The following is an 18,951-nucleotide window of genomic DNA, read 5'->3' on the forward strand; positions in this document are numbered from 1 at the left end:
TACAGCGGGTGTGTGTAACCTGACAGCTCTTACTCTGGACTATAGTCATGAAACATAATTTTGATCCTAGACAGTGCATTTTTCACCTTATGTTCACTATGCTCAGAGGATGCCAACATATTAATGAAACTGTTAGAGGGTAAAACTGAAGAGTGAAGATGTTATGACTTTTTTCCCTCTGTGTAGTTTGGTTCTCTGACGCAATAAAAAAGGAAATAATCGGAAAAAAGACCAAAAAAAAAAAAATATATATATATATATGTGTGTGTGTGTGTGTGTGTGTGTATATATGTGTGTGTGTATATATATATATATATATATATATATATATATATATATATCTTTGATTATTTGTGAAAAACTACAAATACTCTTCTAAGCACAAGTGGTTGGGAGTAGTAATATTTTTATTTGCAAAAGTCCCACTAAATACACAGAAAGTTCAGTTACTAAAATCAGGCAAAGTGCCCCATATTTTATAAACGTAACTGACATTTTCTGTAGGGGACCGTGTCAGTAAGCATAATTTAAATGTACGGTAATCCGAAATAACTTCAGTAAACAGCCACACACCTGTCCTTCAGCAGACTGCAATGAGAGCAACAGCTCTAGAGTTGCTGACAGTTAACAAAACTGTCGGCCTTTATTTCTACCCTTTTTTCACAATATTCTATCGGAAGTACAAAAAATAGAACTTTGGAGCTGGGAACTGCCTGCCAGCCAGCTCGCAACAGAAACCCTTCACTGCAGGACTCAGCGTCAGACAAGCAGTCGCGGTACAACTGATAAAACTTGTAATGGTGTTGAACAGCGATGGGGCGTTGGCAGAAGAGAATGCACTTAAAGCTACAGTATCTCAGACTTTGGAGATGTGGGGGTGAGAATTATAAGCACCACGGAAGAGAATGACTGTTGCCGGGGGATGTCAATACACTGGAGAAAGAATGAACGGCTGAGGAAAATCAATCATCAGCTTAAGGTGAGGTATGTAATCCATGGTTTCCATGGCAACACATGAAAAAATTCTCCTCTTCCACAGTTGCAAGACAGAAAAAAACTGAGGACTTGGCCCAGTATTTAATTATAAGGAGAGCACAGCTCCAGATAGGGTTGATTCACAACCCCGGCAAGTATTCTACTGAACCGTGAAACTGGGACTAGTGGCTTTAAACCCTGCGTGCATAAACTGGCTTTATGTCCCTGTTACAGTGAGGAAACATGGAAAATGCACAAGAAACATAGTTTTGGCCCAAGTCTGCTTCACAGTGGTTCCACTGAGTCATTACACGCAACTCATAACAATGTGCATGGACTCTAAATGTATAGTTTGAATATATGCTTGGGAGATTCCCCCACATTGTTTCTTGGTTTTTGTGGTAGGAGCTATGACATCAGTAAAGACCAGGTGGTCTTCTCCCTACCCTCCTCCACCTTAGCCAAGATAGTAAATCACAACAGACGTCAGTAAGATGGAGAACTAAGAGGTCCCACTCAGCCCTCATCACCCACAAAACAATGATTTAACAATAATAAACAAAATCGCTGTTGGAGAGTGCTGGACTTCAATTAAGAAACTGCAGCATCTCAGGAGAGCACAAAACCTGAGAATGGCCATTAGGAAAAGGAAGGAAGCACTTGAGCTGTGCCATCCATTACCTGGGCTGGCACAGTCCAGGGACATGAGGAGTCTTCTGCATTGTGACTTCCGCCTGGGCTAACGAAGAGCAGAGTGAGCCCAGCAGCTCTTGCTGCACCGAGAACCCGGAGGCCTGCCACAGTCTTGGCCAGCGTGGAGCCCAGTGCAGAGATGACGGAGCCCCTGCCGCTGTGCCTTTTGGAGCTGGAGCCACTGCGTGCCCGGCAGAGCAGGCCCTGCTGAGGTGCCTGAGGGCCGGTGCACGCGCACCCTGGACCCAGCACCACCAATGCACACACGTGCCTCCTGGAGGAGGGAGCGAGAAAGGGGCAGAAAGCTTACTTAAAGGAATAATCTCCCCAACCTGCCCAAGTCTGGGGAACAAAATAAACATGGACATTCAAGAAGCCCACAGAATCCAAACAGGTGAAATGTACAGCGGTCTAAATCAAGACACATTCTAATTAAATTATCAAAACTCAAAGACAGAATTTTGAAAGCAGTAAGACAAAAGCAATTTGTCACAATAAAGGGAACCCCCATAAGATTATCAGTGGATTTCTCAGCAGAAATATTCCAGGAGAGAGTAGAATAATTTATTCAAATTACTGAAAGAAAAGCTACCAATAAAGAATACTATACCTGGCAAAACTAGTCTTTAAAAATGGAAAAAAAAAAAAAAAACAAACAGAGAGAGAGAGATCAAAGGCTTTCCCAAACAAACAAACAAACACTGAGGGAGTTCATCACCACTAGATCTGCTAAAAGGATTTCTTCAAATTGAAACAAAAACAGGCTAAATAGCAACAAGAAAGCATAACTCTTATTGTTAAAGGTAAACATGTATTCAGATACATACACTGTAATGGTGGCATACAAAGTTCTTCAAACCCTAATGTAAAGTTAAAAGAAAATAATATTAAGAATAACTATAATCACAAAAAATCATTAATAGATATACAATATAAAAAGGAGTAATCGCTGATTATAAGTACTCAAATGAGAGGAGAATGAAAATGTAGAGTTTTTGTATGTAATTGAAGTTAAGTTGTCATGAACTTAAATAGCTGTAACTACGAGATATCTTATGTAAGCCTTGAGGTGACCACAAAGGAAAACCTACAATATACACAAAAGAAAAAGAATCAAAGCAAATCACTACCAAAAAAAAAAAAAAAATCAAATAACGAAAACAACCAGAGAACAAAACAACTTCAGAGGAGACAGAAAAAAAGTAACAAAATGGCAATAGTTAAGTCTTTATTTATCAATAATTACTTTAAATGTAAATAGATTAAACTCCTGAAATAAAAAGATACAGTGAGACTGAATGGGTTTAAAAAAAAAAAAAGAGAGAGAGAGCCTGAGATATGCTGTATATAAGAGATTCGTTTTAGATTTAAGGACACACATCATAATCAAAATAACAAATGAATTCAGTAAAGTTCCAGTTTCACAGCAAAAGAAACAATCAACAAATGAAAAGGCAATCTGTATAATGGAAGAAAATATTTGCAAACCATATGTCAGATAAGAGATTAATATGCAAAATATATAAAGAACTCATAAAACTCAATAACAACAACAACAAAAACAATCCAATTAAAAGATGGGCAAAATAACTAAAGAGACACGTTTCCAAAGAAGACATCTAAATGACCAACAGGCACATGAGAAGATGCTCTACATCACTAATCATCAGAGAAATTCAAATCAAAGCCACAGCGACATATTACTTCATACCTGTTAGAATGGCTCTTTTCAGACAAGAAGGAGTAAGTGTTGGTGAGGATGTAGAGAAAAGGGAACGCTTATACACTGTTGGTAGGAATGTCAGCTGGTTCAGCCACTATGGAAAGCAATTCGGAATTCTCCCCAAAATTAAAAATAGATCTACCATATGATCCAGAAACCCCACTTCTGAGTTTTTTTCCAAAGGAAATAGATATCTGCACTGCCATTTTCTGCAGCGTTATTCACAATAACCAAGATGTGGAACAACTTAGGTGTCTGTCAGTGGATGGATGAAGAAAGAAGAAATGGCATACATATACACACAATGGAATATTATTCAGCCACGAGAAAGAAGGAAATCCTGCCATTTGCGACAACATGGATGGACCCCGAGGATATTACGCTGAGTGAACCAAGTCAGACAGAGAAAGAGAAATATTGCATGACCTCACTTATGTGGATAATTTGAAAAAGCCAAACTGGTAAAAAACAACAGTCCAATGGTGGCTACCAGGGGCGGGGGGTGGAGGAATGGGAGATGTTGTTTAAGGGAACAAACTCACAACTCGTAGCTCAATGTCCCTGGAGATCCACTGCACAGCATAGGGATTATACTCAACAGTGCTCTATTATAAACTTGGAAGTTGCTAGAGACTAAATCTTAATTGTTCTTACCACAAAAAAAAGTGAGATGATAATATGTGATACGACACAGGTGTTAGCTACTAACGCTATGTGGCAATCATATTGCAATACATAAATGTATCAATAAACATGTTATACAACATTGTACACATTAACTGATTTCAAGTTAGTTTTTTCAAAACGTGTCAAAAATCCACAAAAAATAAAAAGTTGATAGTTTGACTATTTTATGCCTATACACTCGAACTCCACAGTAGAGGGAAAAGTTTTTTTGAGCTCGTGGGGTAAACTCGAATGTCACAGTCAGTGGATGTAAATATTCATTCAGATATATCCAAACATTGTAGCAAAGGAGTTACACTTCACACAGTATTATGTCAATTGTATCTCAATAAAAAAAAGTAAAATTTAATTCATAGGAAAAACATTTTCATGTCCATACCACCAAAAGTGATGTTACAGACTCGATGCAATGCCTATCAAAAGCTCAGTGGCATTCTTCACAGGAGTAGAAAAACAATTACAAAATCATACAGAACCATAGAAGACCCTGCACAGCCAAAATAATCTTGAAGAACCCAAACGCTGGAGGCATCACACTTCCTGATTTGAAGCGACAGTCATGCGCTGCCTAAGGACGGGGACGCGTTCCGAGACGTGTCCTCAGGTGACCTTGCCATGGCGCGGCCATCAGAGAGCACTGAGCCACCTGGACGGGATGGCACAGCCCACCACAGGCCTAGGCCATGTTGCAGCAGTTGGACTGCTCGGGGTCTGCTGTGCTTCTACAGCGCTAACTAATGGGGTGTTAACTGGTTTTCTGCAGGGACCATCTCGACACCTGGAATCTACACCTGGCTTTTTCAGTCACGGTTCTAGGCAGAGCAGGCCTGACCCCGTCTGGAGCACCCAGAGATCCAGAAAGATGCTGAACTTTTGTTTTTTGATCACCTGGTAGTCTTGAGATAGTATTACCTACAAGTAAAGGAGTTGCTTCAAGTAAGACTTCCTGATGTAATGAAATCGACCCCTCGATAACCTCGGCATTGCCCTTGAGATTAGCACGCTAAGCACACATGCTACTTTGGTTGAAAAGGCCTTTCACGATCTGTCCGTTGTCCTCCCAGCCCTTCAAGGCACCTGTCCCCTGTCCCTTATCCCGTTCAGTGATTCAGCCACACAGGCCTGTGTCCATTCCCAAATGTATCCCCACCCCTTGCCAGTGGGCAGCACGTTGCTGGAGGAGGCACCCTCCCCTCGTTAAATTGTTTCAACAAACTTCAAGTTCAATATTAACACTATAATGTTTACTTTTAAAACACATATTATCTTAAATATTTCAGGACTCACTGAAGATATTTGGATTTAAGTATCTGAAAGAGAGAAAACTCTCCACTAGTGATACCTTGTTGCGTATGGAAAAAGCACACCCTCATTTCTTACCTGTGCGTCACATGGGGGCACGTACATCTCAGCAAGTGTAGCGTTTTCTAAGTCGTCACAGAAAACGAAGCTGTGGAAATTCTGAGGTTTGAAGGCGGCTGGGGACTCATCCTCCTCAATCAGATCTGAGTGCATCTGTGTTCGAGGCCGAGCGAGGCCTTGCAGCAGTACATAAAGCCCGTCATTTGCAACCACTGAAACAGAACAAAACCAAGAGATGTGCTGCAGGCTTTATGCACCGGCCTCTGAGAGACACACAAGCAGTACACACTCTCTACGTGCTGTGCTTCTGGCAGATTCTTCGCGGTTTAGACAGTGACAATGGCTTAGGTAGCACTTAGGCATTCAGGAATAATTTACTCAAATAGCAAGAACTAAGACATGCCTCCACATTTGTGGAGTTCTTTTCTGACAGTACTACAGAATCGGCGCCCTTGGGGGACTGACAGGTTCCAGGACCATGGTAACATATCGCAGTATAGATTTCTGACAGTACCATGAAAACAGGGCCAGAGAAGTCGTTGAACTTTTTAAAATGTGTATCTTCTCCTCAGAAATGCCTATTTACCTTAGCAACAATATATATACACCTGCTGCTGACTTTCATTCCTCTTTGCTCGGGAGACGCTGACGACTGCTCAGCACTTCGTGAAGCAGAGTGTGGACACATCCACCCGTTTGTTCCAGCATCTCGCCGACTACACATCGCAACGCTCCGCAGTCTGTCCCGTGATACCAATTGCTCAAGTTCGGCTATGTGCCTGTAGGTCGGGCAGGCTTGTGCACTTGGCAGCATTTTGAGTTCAGCTTAAAACAGCTCCCATTCGTCTGAAGCCTGTCCTTTCAGAGGTAGGCATGGGAACCGGATGCGCTCTCTCTACTTCTCAATTCTTTACAGGATTGGAGCACGGGAGTCCAGGGTTGTGAGGAGATCTTTTCTTACACTCTCCCTATTAACCTGCTATCGAAGCTTTACAAATTGATGTTCAGGGACAACTGGGTGTCTTCTTATGCCTGAGTGATGCCAACTGCTTGCCCTCTTTGCTTGTTCTAAACGGAGTGCACGTCAGTGGGTTCTCTTGGTCACTGTCTGTGCTCGGTGACCACAGGAGAGCGTCTTCAGCCTTCTCCAAAGCAGCGGTTGCGCTGAGTTTAAACCAGATTCCTTTCTGGACAGCACCGTATCACTTCTTATTAGACACTGAATGTGTGCAGCAAGGCCACGTCAGAAATACTGCTTTTTAATAGCGATCAGGGAGGCTGTATGAGAACTACATTGCAGTCAGCACATGGTAAAGGCAAAAGATAACCTTTTGTGAGAGTAGTAAGGATTCTGGCCAATTACAAGAACGTGCTAGAAGGTCACTACATAGCAGCTCTGTCATAATAGCTAAAAGCTGGACACAGCTCAGGTGTCCACAGGGAAGAAAATGTGTAACGTTTCTGGTGTGTGCATACAATGGAATACTACTCAGCCACGAAAATGAATGAGCCATTGATTCATGTGACATGAATGAATCTCAGAAATGTCACGTTGATTGAAAGAAGGCTTTCACAAAAGTATACATTGTTTGATTTCATTATAACGTTCTAAATGGTTGGCACAAAACTGATTTTTACTGGAAAAAGGAAAAAAGAAAAAAATAACAGAAAAGCAGTTGCCTCTGGCAGGTGGGCCACAGAGCGACTGGAAGAAGCATGGAGAGAAATTTCTGAGGTGACAGTGAAGAGCTACATCTTGTTAAGGGTTTGTGTTACAGTATTTGTCAAAACTCATCAAGCAATGCACTTAAGGTACAAATATGCACATTACTCTATGTAAATTTTACCTTAAAAAAACAAAGGACCAGAAACAAATACTGAATGTAGGTAAACACTGAAGGGTTCAGGGGTGAAATGTCCTCATGCTGTGGTGATCTCAACAGAATGAAATGCGATGCAAACACTGTGGGGAAAACTGTAAGAAAAAAATGAGCAACTACCACATGACAGCAAACGTTTTTGACCTCTTTCTATGCCTTGAGCCAGACACTCTTCCAAACACACTGCATGTATTAACCTTTTTTTGTCCTCTTAGCAATCCTATGAGTCAGGTACTATGATGCTCCCCTTATTATAACCGTGCAAACTGAGGGCACCGAAAAATTTAACATCCTGCCCTCGCTCAGGGACCCAGGAGCAGTAAATGCAACCCACGGCGGCTCCCTTGCTAGGCTAGCCTTTGGAAGTCCATGTCACATTGCATTCTCTCTCTCCTTCTCTCTCTATCCCTCCCCTCCTTCTCTTTCTCTCAAAATATAGTTGGTAGTAATACATGGTTTGAATTTGGTAAAAAGTAAGACTATATGTGTGACATAGACAGATACGTTTCCATTTTAAGTGGAAAGAAAGCCCATGTCAAAGTGATATATGTTAGTTTAAAATGTTAAAAAATAAGCAATATATGTGTACCTTTCAATACATGTTTGTGGTATAAATATTTACAACAAAAACAAGTCTAGAAAGGGATTTAGTTGTATAGTTGTTCCTAAGAAAACGGAGAGTAATTTAAATAGAGCTCATCAAAAAGGACAGTGTTAATTATTGAGCAAAATAATAATGCTTGATTAGAATGGCAACTATACCCTTGCCTAGGTTTTCTCCATAAGATTAATGTCTTATATTTTAATAACTGGGTTGGTAGAATATACCTAAACAAGAAAAAAAATGGCTCATAAAGGAAAAACCTTTCTACAGATTTCCAAAAATGGAAACACAGCTGTTCCTTCCCCAAATGTGCTACACTTGCCACGGAGAACAATTATCACAGACTGAGCATCAATTGCTTGCCATGCACTGCGCCAGGTGCTCTGACACGGATTATTTTAATAATCACGAGTGTCATCTATCATTAGTCTATTTTTCAAGGGAAGAAAGTAAGGTTCAAAATAATTAAGTAACGTCAAAAGTTACAAAGTACATTAACTTCTGGAGGTTTTCAAATAAATTTCAACATCTGAAGGATACACACAAACATGCCAACCCACAACACATACACACATAGGAGTGTGTGTGCAGTGTAATATAGGTGTATATATATGCAGGATGTTATATGTGTACATGCATATAGATGTGTATATGTGTACATATACACATACACACAGAAGACACTTTTATAAATTTTATAAAGGATCTCAATGAAGATTGAAAGAATTCTAACTATTTTGTTACAAAGTTCAGTTCAGACGTTAACTGTCAATTCTTTCCTGAAATTAATGTAGATGGTTTCTGCATGAACCTATCAAAATTAGTTGGGTAGAGATTTGAAAATAAATGAATTTAAAAGAACTTTCAGTAATATGTGCAGAATGAAATGAACTTTGGGGTGACATCTTTATACAAATACTAGGGGAGAAAAAAAGAAAATTGTCATTCAAACAAAAAAAATGGCATAATTGAGTTGAAAATGAAGAATCAAGAAAAAAGCATGAAATATAACAGAACAATTTGCAGAAAATTCTCAGATAGAATTCATGTAACATCCAAAATCAGCCCTTAAATATATGGACAAATGATATCAACACCATAAAAAATGTCTAGAAAAAAATTTCAGTAGAGTTAAGCTCCAAAATAACCATTGAATTATTACTTATAAATCACAAAGTGGTATTAAATGTATGAATTGTGACAAAAAAATATTTATTAATTATGTAAGATAAACATAAGCTTTTAAAATTCCTAAGCAATGGGAAGGAACATATAATATACCTTTCTTATTCAGGTTTTGAATATACACAAAATTATTTCATATAATTTTTAGGATGAAAAAAAAGTACTCCAAGCATCAAAGAAAAACTTGAGTATAAGAATTAAAATGATATTAAAGTGGATCAAAATGGCATTAACTCTTTATTCCCAGACTTTGAAAATGTAAAGAATTTGATAAAAATCAAGTCAGGAGTAAGTTTCCTAAAATTATTTATCTAGCCAACCTCTGTGACGTGAAAAGGCAAAATAAATATTTTCATAGATCTTGGAGAAATTTCTTCTTCGGGACCTCATTATTTTAAAATATTTCTTGTATTAGTTGAACTAATACACATTCCAAATGAATTAAGAATACTAATCATGGAAAGTTTAATTAATCACTTTGGCTGTGACTTCTCAAAAGGTTAAAGGCCAAACACAAAGTTTGATTAAAGCAGACATGTTTGTGAATTCCTTGCTATGGATCTCTCACTCTGGTCCACAGAGCCTTCAGCTGAAAGCAACCATTCTAAAAGATCTAAATGTTTTCCAGAGCAACAGCTGGATTAATAAAGTCATAGCATCACCTGGTTAATTCTTATTGGCCTATAAAGTGGAGAGCGGGTGTCGTCTGCCTCGTGGGAAGCCCTTCCGGCTGACCCACTGACTCCATTATTTTACATGTTCTGCTAACTTTTATCAAAACTGAACATGATCACATCTTCAATGCTCTATTTTAAGTTTTAAAATAAACATTTCTATCTTATTTTCCTTTGCCATTAATAAAATCATCTTAACCCTCTTATTAGTGTCACTTTTACAAAAGGTCATCGTATACTCTGTAGACATTGAAAAGGTTAAATGTTACATTAAACATTAAATCCAGGCTGGTGCCACAAAACGAATATATTCCATCAAGAACCATTCTTCTGATGGTGGACAATAGCTTCACCAGCCAGAACTGTTCTCACACTAGAGAAGATCATAGAAACACTGGTGTTGCTTCCCATGATCCATCATCTGAGTAGACATGCTCCATTATTCACCAAAGAGGGGTATCGATTACTGCTACCTGTCACCCTAGTAAAGCTCTCTGATATAATGCCTTAAAAAACACTGTTCCGTGATACTATAGACTCACAGGAGTTTGATTTTGCCTACGGAATTTACTACTGTTGTTGTTGTTGTTGTTGTTAAAGAGGCAACAAAAGGTAAGAGAGAGCAAAAGACAGGCTTCGGGTTCAAAAGCCTTGTTTCTACCCTTCACTAGAGTTGAACTAGTAAGACTGCCTGTCAAGTCTTCAAATGCATGAAAGGGGTACTCCTGCAAAACTAAGATTATGTTCTAATAGAAGGTAGTAAAGAAACGCTAATAAGAGAGAAATAAACTTTCTCCTATGAGCATCCCCCCAAGTATGTTGCACAGAGCTGCTTCCTGAGGGGAAAATAAATAAACAAAACACTGAGGTAAATTATGTATCAGAAGTAACTTCATGTATGCACAGGAAATATTCAACACACGTTGGCATATGAAAGTACTGCTATTTTAAAAAATGACTTAACCTTGTTTAAATCATCATTTCTCAAATCTATTTCCTCAGAAAAGTCATTTCCGTTGGTTTGTTTGTGTTTTATATTTTTAATGTTAAACAGACTTGTTAAGGGAAATTGACTTCAAATTTCAGGCATCTCCGGGAGCTGGCAGAAGTTTCTAGTAGTTTCAAATAGCTCAAAAAAAAAAAGTTTTAAAATCTTATACAATAAAATATTATTCAGCCATAGACAGGAATAAAGTACATGATACAATGTGGATAAACCACAAAAACAGGCTAAGTAAAAGAAGCCAGAACCGAAAGTTCTCACATTGTGTGGCTCTAAACAAACGAAATGTCCAAATGAGTAAATCCATAGACAGAAGGCTGGCTGGTGGCCACCAGGTGCTGGAGAAAAGGGAAATGCAAAGTGACTGCTTGATGATACAGGGGTTCATTTGGGGGCAGATGAAAATGTCTCGGAAGTAGACAGCAGCGAGGGCTCCACACACTGTGAATGTACTAAATGCCACTGAAGGGTTCACTCTAAAGTGATCAGTGGTTAAAAGTATGTGAATTTTTTATTGAGATAAAAAAGGTTTTATTGAATTAATCCATGAAATTCACCCTTTTAAAATGTGCAGTTCAGTGTCTTTTTAGTATATTCAAAGATGTGCAATCACCATCACAACCTAATGTTAGAATATTTTCATCATCCCCCAAAGAACTGATATTCCTCAGCAGTCACACCCCAAGTTCCTGGGGACCATTCATCTTGTGGTCTCTATGGCCTTGCCTGTTCTGGACTTGCATATCAATGAAATCATAAATACGGAGCCTTTTGTGACTAGCTTCTTTCACTTAGCATGTCTTCAAAATCCATCCGGATGGTAGCAAGTATCTGTACCTCATTCCTTTTCATTGCTAAATAATATTCTATTCTAAGGGCATACCACATTTACAGAAAATCCATTCATCTGTTGATGGGAATCTAGGCTGTTTCCACTTTAGGGCTACTGTGAATAAAGCTGCTATGACCATTTGTGTACATGTTTTGAGCGAGAATGTTTTTGTTTCTCTGGTATATAACGTAGGAATAGAACTGCTGGGTCAAATGGTAACTTCATGTTGAACATTTGGGGTGCTTTCAAATTGTTTTCCAAAGTGGCTTCACCATTTTATAACCACACCAGAAACATATGAGAGTTCCAGTTTCTCTGCATCCTCAACAACATTTAATTATTGTCTAGTTTTTACATTTAAACTGTCCTAGTGGGTACAAAGTCGTATGTGATTGTGGTTTTGATTTACAATTCCCTAATGACTAATGATATAGAGCATTTTTATGTACCTATTGGCCATTTGCATATCTTCTTGTGAAATGTTCCTGGTCAGATTTTTCCATTGGATTAATTGTCCTTTTGTTATTGATCTATAAGAGTTCTTCAGAGTCTAGATATCAGACCCTTATCAGATATATGACTTGCAAGAACTTTCTCCCATTCCAAGGTTTTCATTTCTACCTTCTTCATTGTTTCTTTGAAGCTCAAAATATTTTAATTTTTATGAAGTCCAAATTATCTGATTTCTCCTTGGTCACTGTGCTTTCAGTGTCATGTTTAAGAAAGCATGGCTTAACCCATGGTCACAAAGATTAATTTATAAGCTTTCTTCTAAGAAAATTTTATAATTTTGTTCTTACATTTAGGTCTTTGATCCATTTTGGGCTAATAATTGTATAGGGTATGAGTGAAATGTCCAATTTCATTCATGAGCATGTGGATATTCAGTTGTCCCAGCACCATTTATTGAAAAGACTATTCTTTCCACCATTGGATTTTCTTGACACCCTTATTGAAACCCAATTGACTATAAAGTTAAAGTTTTATTTCTGGACTTTTGATGCTATTCCATGAATCTATAAATCTATCTTTATTCTTATATTCTACTGTCTTGATACTCCAGGTTTGTAGTAAGTTCTAAAATCAGATGTGTGAGTCCTCCAACTTTGCCATTTGTTTTCACGAAGGTCTTGGAATTTCTGGATCCTCTAAATTTCTATAAAAATTTTAGGATCAGCTTACCAATTCTTACAAAAACACAGCTATCATTTTTGTTAGGAAATGTGTTGAATCAGTAGATCAATTTAGGTAATATTGCCATCTTAATGACAGACATTAGGTCTTTTGACCTATAAATATTGGATATCTATTTATGTAGCTCTTCAGTTTCTTTCAACAAGCCTTTGTAGTTTTCAATATACAAGTCTTATACTTCTTTTGTTAAATCTGTTCCTAAGTAGGGTATGGGTTTGATTCTATTGTAAATGGAATTGTTTTCTTAATTTCATTTTTAGATGATTTATTGCTTGTGGTATTAATTCTCCTTTAAATATTTGGTAGACTTCATTCATTATGATGCCATCTGGGTCTGTCTGGGCTTTTCTTTGTGGGAATATTTTAAGTTACTAATTCAATATATTTATTGGAAACAGAGCTACTCAAATTGTCCATTTCTTCTTGAATCAGTCTTTTTTTCTTTTGACAATAATATTTCTTTCTTTTTTAAATTAAAGTTTATTGGGGTGACAGTTTTGATAGCTTGTATCTTTTAGAAATTTGTGCATTTTATCTAAGCTGTATAATTTTTTGGCATAGTTTAATGTACTTCCTTATAATCCTTTTTATATCTGTATGGGCAATAGTGATATCCACTATTTCATTGCTGATTTTAGTAATTTGAATGTTCTCTCTGTTTTTCTTGATTCATGGGTTGTCTATTAAATAAAGGTTTGTCTATTTTGTTTTCATATTCTCTATTCCACTATGTCCACTATATTTATTATTTCATTCCTTCTGCTTGTTTTGGGATTAGATGGCTCTTCTTTTTTAGTTTCTTAAGGTGGAAGATTAGGCTATTGATTTGAGATCTTCTTTTTTGTTGTTGTTTTTTTAATATACAGGCTCTGTGAATGGCCTATTCCTGGAAGACAGGTCAAATCATGATAAATCTCTTGGATTAAAATTTTGAAAGCGATCCAAACCTATCTTGCTTCCCTCAGCGGGCAGCCTCAGTCAGGCTGCTGTTAGGCTGCTGCTACCATGGCTATAAGGCTGGGTTGTAGTATGGTAGGAACAGGGCAAGCAAAAGTGCCACAGACCTCATTATTCTTACCAACACTTCACCAGTTTTCTTGAATAAACACTCCTGGGATTGTTGTGGGTTTCTTCCAGCATTATGAAGAAGTTGATACTGACAGTTTTTGCCAGTCTTTCCATTCCATCTCTGGATCTTTGGAGGTCCTCACTCTACCATTCCCAAAGTGCTTCTCTGGTTAGTTTATTTCTGCAGCTGTTTGTTTTAACACATATTATCTGTAGGTGAACTCCATGAACACTTTAGAAAATGTTGTCCAAAACACTGAAGACAATATTATTTTCCAAAGCCTTACTGTCTTTTAAGTAGTAAATTAAGTGTCATTTTTCAATTGTTGCCTTGCATATATACATAGCATTTATATAGATGCATTATCTGAAAACTCTCCCCATATTACCTTGTCTAGCTTATTATTTTGTTTCTTAAGTTCCTCTTATACAAAATGAAGTAATAACACATGCTTCCTAGAGTTTTGAAAAGATTAAGCAAAATAGTACTTATAAAGTATTTAGGAAAGCACTAGATCAGTAAACATTATATAAAATATGTAATTAATATTATTGTAATCATTTCAATAATTCCTCTTCCAATTTCCAGCTCCTCTAATTCCTTCTCTGTTTATTTTTTCATAAAACTTATTTCCTGAAATCATATTATGTTTTCATTTGTTGTTTATTTCCTGTAGCCCACACTAGAAAATAAGTTCCAGTGACAGTCACCAGCACATAGCAAACGCTTAATACATAGCTGTTAAGTAAATGAATTATGTTCATGTTATTGTAGGAAATGGGAAGCAGTTCAATGCAATTTTCTTTCCTAATCATTTAGCCCAATACCACACTGCATTTTTGCACATATGACTAAAGTACATAAAAAGCTTATTTAAAAATAACTCCTGATTGGACAAAGCTGCCGACTCTTCTGAAATATGGCAACCCAAGAATTAGCCTAGAGAAGTGAATAAATATTAGTTCTATTCTGACAATTTTCCAATAAAATCAAGTAGGTTTTTTAAAAACTATGAAATTTTAGATACTGAGTAATACAATTATACAATGCAATCTTTATTAATTGAAAATATTCCAGGATAAGAAATGGAGGAAACTGTGTGGGGGGTGTGGGGGAGGGAGGGGTGCGTTTCTAGTTCTGGTGATGTGTCCCAATACCCTTATTGTAACTGCTCAGAGCAGGCATTTGTTATGATTGGAAAACCCTGTCTGATCAGGTAGTAAATATTTCACATATCATCCCTGCTTAGAAATTTCACTGTTTAGAAATTAACATTCAAAACGACAATGACAGAGATAAACATCATGGCAAAGGCCACTGGCATTTTCCTGATATTAAAGAGCTGTTGTTATTGTTGTGTTCTTTTCCCAAAACCTCACAGTTATCTCCTGGGTAGGGAAAGGCAGAAACGGAATTGGGTCCTCACAATGCAAGAAGACTGGAAAAGATTCTGGCCAGCTTCCAAGGACGATCCTCATAAATCACAGGAAACACCTCAGTTGCAGTGAAAGCAGATCCCGCTTTAGGATCGATGCACATTCTTCAAGGGCCAAGGTCTTTAAGGCCGGACTCGGTTATTTGATGATGACTTCTATTCTCAGGACACATTGTTTGAATTATAATTAACTTACATGTGGAAGGGATGCTCAGTACAATCTTTCATGAGCTTTAGCTACGATGTTTTTATAATATGTTAAGTGAAATTTAAATCACAACAGAAAAATAAGTCTATGCAGGTTAATGGTAAAAATTTAGTAATATGAATATATTTTCAGTGTTAAAAATAAGTATTAAATTTTATTAAAGTGAGGGGCTATGGTACTTTTGAGATATAACCTGATGAAAGTTGGGAGTAAAATTAAATAAGATGAAAGAGAAGAGAAATAACACTGTAAAACTTAATGGACTTCAAGTAAAGAAAACGGAGTAAGGATGATACAGATGATAGATACAGATAATAGAAGGGAAAAAAAATCCTTATATCAATCATTTCATGGGACTATTTCAATGTTAACATAAAGGTAGAAAGTAATAAAATTTTGATCAATAATCTAATTCTAAGTTAGCCACTAGATTGGATTCTCAAGCAAATTAATTACTTCAGCTTCCACGAGCTTTAGATTGCCAATCATAAAAATGCGCCCTGCCCAGGCCAGAAAATAAGACATCTAATGGGAGTCTCTTGATATCATTTGAATTAAGTACTATATACCTACATAGTATATAGAGATTACTATATGGAATATATACTGGGGTGCCAAAAAAAATGTATACAAGTGGACACTTTGGTAAACATTGCCCAAGCAGTGGTTCACCATAATCAGAAGTGTCTGGAGGCTGATGGTGACCACTTTGAGCAGCTCTCGTAATTGCAGAAGTTGAACATGACTTGTATTCATCTTTTGTTATCAGTATATATTGAGTATTACAATTTTAATAGTTTTCCTTTCTTAAAATGTGTATACATTTGTTGGCACCCTCTGTATTATATAAAGTATTTTTATTATAGTAACATATGCAATCTTAATATAGTCATCATGATTTAGTACCATCTTCACTTAAGCTGCAGATACGGACATGGGTTATTCAGTACTTCAAATCCTAATAATATCATCTCTGTTAGTATTTTATTGTTTAAGAAAACCGAATGAGAGGCTGCGTGAGGAATGGTAAATTGAGGAAGCTGCCCTAAATCCTGAAGCTCCAGAGAACCTGTGGCCAGAAAAGAGACAGAAGGTACAAACAGATGTTGGAATTGCAGGCAAGAAACCAAAGCCTGCACAGCAGATTGAAAGTCAGCAGCCTGGTGATGAGGGGCGACAGGGGGACAGTTGAAATATCAGCAGACGGAGAGGAATGCTTCCATGAATAAAGGCAAGGGATCAAAAGATACCTTGTTGGGATTGTTTTTTAAGCTGGATGAACAAAAAGATTTACAGAGGGTAGATATTTAATGAGTTGACTACCTTGACGGTGAAACAGATCTGAGCTGTCAGAATAAGACGTCTTAAAAATGCTAGAGAAGAACTTTGACACAAGTAGATGTAAACACAGAGACTTCTAAATATTTTTAAATGTTTGAAAGTATGCCCCATCGAAATGTGAGCTAGAATGCCTTATTTAATATATAAGTGATCAATTAAAGTTGATATTAATATGTATCAAGGAATGAAAGTTCATATTCTAATAGTTAATCACCTAAGTTATTAAGATACTATCAGAACACAATATTTGCTTCTAGTTATAATATTAAAACCTTTGTAAATAAATTAAATAGTTACAAACACTGACAAATGACTATATATTCATTATGGACAATTCAACACAAATGTATGAAGAAGAAAGAGTTCACTGCTCCCACTCACTGCCTCTCAATTCCTCTTACCTCTACTAAGGTAACAATATTAAAAATACGTATTTTTGGACTGTCCTTCTGGATCTACTCCTATGTATTTTATATATACATATATGTATACATATAATATATAATAAATACAGAGGGTGCCAAAAAATGTATAGGCATTTTAAGAAAGGAAAAGACTGTATTAAAATTGTAGTACTCAATATATACCGATAACAAAAGATGAAGACAAGTTGCATTTGACTTCTGCGATTACAAGAGGTGCTCAAAGTCATTACCATCAGCGTAATTTTAATACAGTTTTTTCCCTTCTTAAAATGTGTATACATTTTTTGGCATCCTCTGTATTATAATATATAATATATAATGTATACATAATTTAGAATATATATATTATATAACAATTTATAATAATCATATGTGTATATATAATTTCAGGTATTTATGAACATATGATTATTTATATAACTCTACAGTCATTCTCTTTTTATTTAGCTGTCTTTAGTAAGTTTCCACGTCACTATGCATAGATGTACCTCATTCTTTTTAACCACTGCCTAGAATTCCATAGATATCTCACCACGTGTGCAGTCCATCATCTATTGAAAAGCATCCACGGCATAGATTTTACCACGATAAATATAATTACAGGGATTTATGATAAAACCATTTTTTAATTACTATCCTCAAGCTAACGGCAGAGCAATGTTGAATGCTGTTCTTTCTTCCCTTTCGACGTCATATTTCCTCTGCAAAACTCCTGATTTAATTTTCCCAGCTTGATGTCAGATTAAACGAAACTAACTGTGAGAGAGGACCATAGGGGGAAAACTCTCGAAATATGTAAAGCTTTTCAATAGACACATGTTTTCCAAAATTCCAGTTAGATTTTAAATGTCATGATCGCTTCAGAAAACCAGTGGCCTAATGGGCCAAGAATGAGTTTAGCATTAAAGCTCTAGTATGTCTGAAATTCCATTCTAGTCAGAAATGGTTTGCAAAATACTTTGTGCCTTAGGGTCGTCATCTGGAGAGAATCATAATATCTACTTTTATTTGTTACTGTGAGGAATAAATAAGGAATATCCCTGATACAAAGAATGTATTGAGAAAATGATGTTGAACTCTATTGGTTTAGATGTGTGTGTGACTCTGTGTGTATTTATTTGTATGCCCCCAAAATTCAAATATAAAATGCCTCTGTTAAACTAATGTAGCCAATGTATCCTTGGCAAAGAGATTAGGAGTTACAATTGGGAACCTCAAATCTGTCTGGAGAGGTCTTTTTCCAGCATCGGAGCAGTGTGCGGATCAAATAATCACTTTGACCGCTTTCTGTCTTAACTATGAAAACCAATGCTAGACTATTAGTCAACGTGTGTATCAATGAATGGTTTTCAAAGGATGGTCCCAAGACTAGCGGCATTACCTGGAATATTATTGGAAATGAAAATTAAGCGCCATCCCAAACCTTCTGAACCGAAACTTTAAGGGTTGAACACAGCAATGTTTCAACAAGTCTTCTGCATGATTCTGACGGGTGCTCAAGGTGGAGAAACACTAGAGTATATCTTTAAAATATATTTACTAAAATATGAAATGATATTCATCTCACTACATGCAAACTTGCAAACGAGATACATCTAAGCAGTACATTTTTATCATGTCAAGTGAAATCATGAGTATTATAACAACAGAGAACTCAAAAT

The 18,951-nt window shown here is 36.8% G+C and overlaps 1 protein-coding gene across 1 annotated transcript in view; it reads right to left on the reverse strand.

Annotated features, from left to right (window-relative positions):
* CNBD1 (cyclic nucleotide binding domain containing 1) overlaps positions 1–18,951 on the reverse strand; it is a 143,028-nt gene that overhangs the window by 46,867 nt on the left and 77,210 nt on the right. The window contains exon 6 of the mRNA XM_074319101.1: positions 5,480–5,652. Coding sequence (XP_074175202.1) covers positions 5,480–5,652 — 173 coding nt within the window. The remainder of the gene's footprint in view (positions 1–5,479; positions 5,653–18,951) is intronic.

This window comes from Rhinolophus sinicus, linkage group LG14 (genome assembly GCF_036562045.2).
Source record: "Rhinolophus sinicus isolate RSC01 linkage group LG14, ASM3656204v1, whole genome shotgun sequence".
NCBI classification, from domain to species: domain Eukaryota; kingdom Metazoa; phylum Chordata; class Mammalia; order Chiroptera; family Rhinolophidae; genus Rhinolophus; species Rhinolophus sinicus.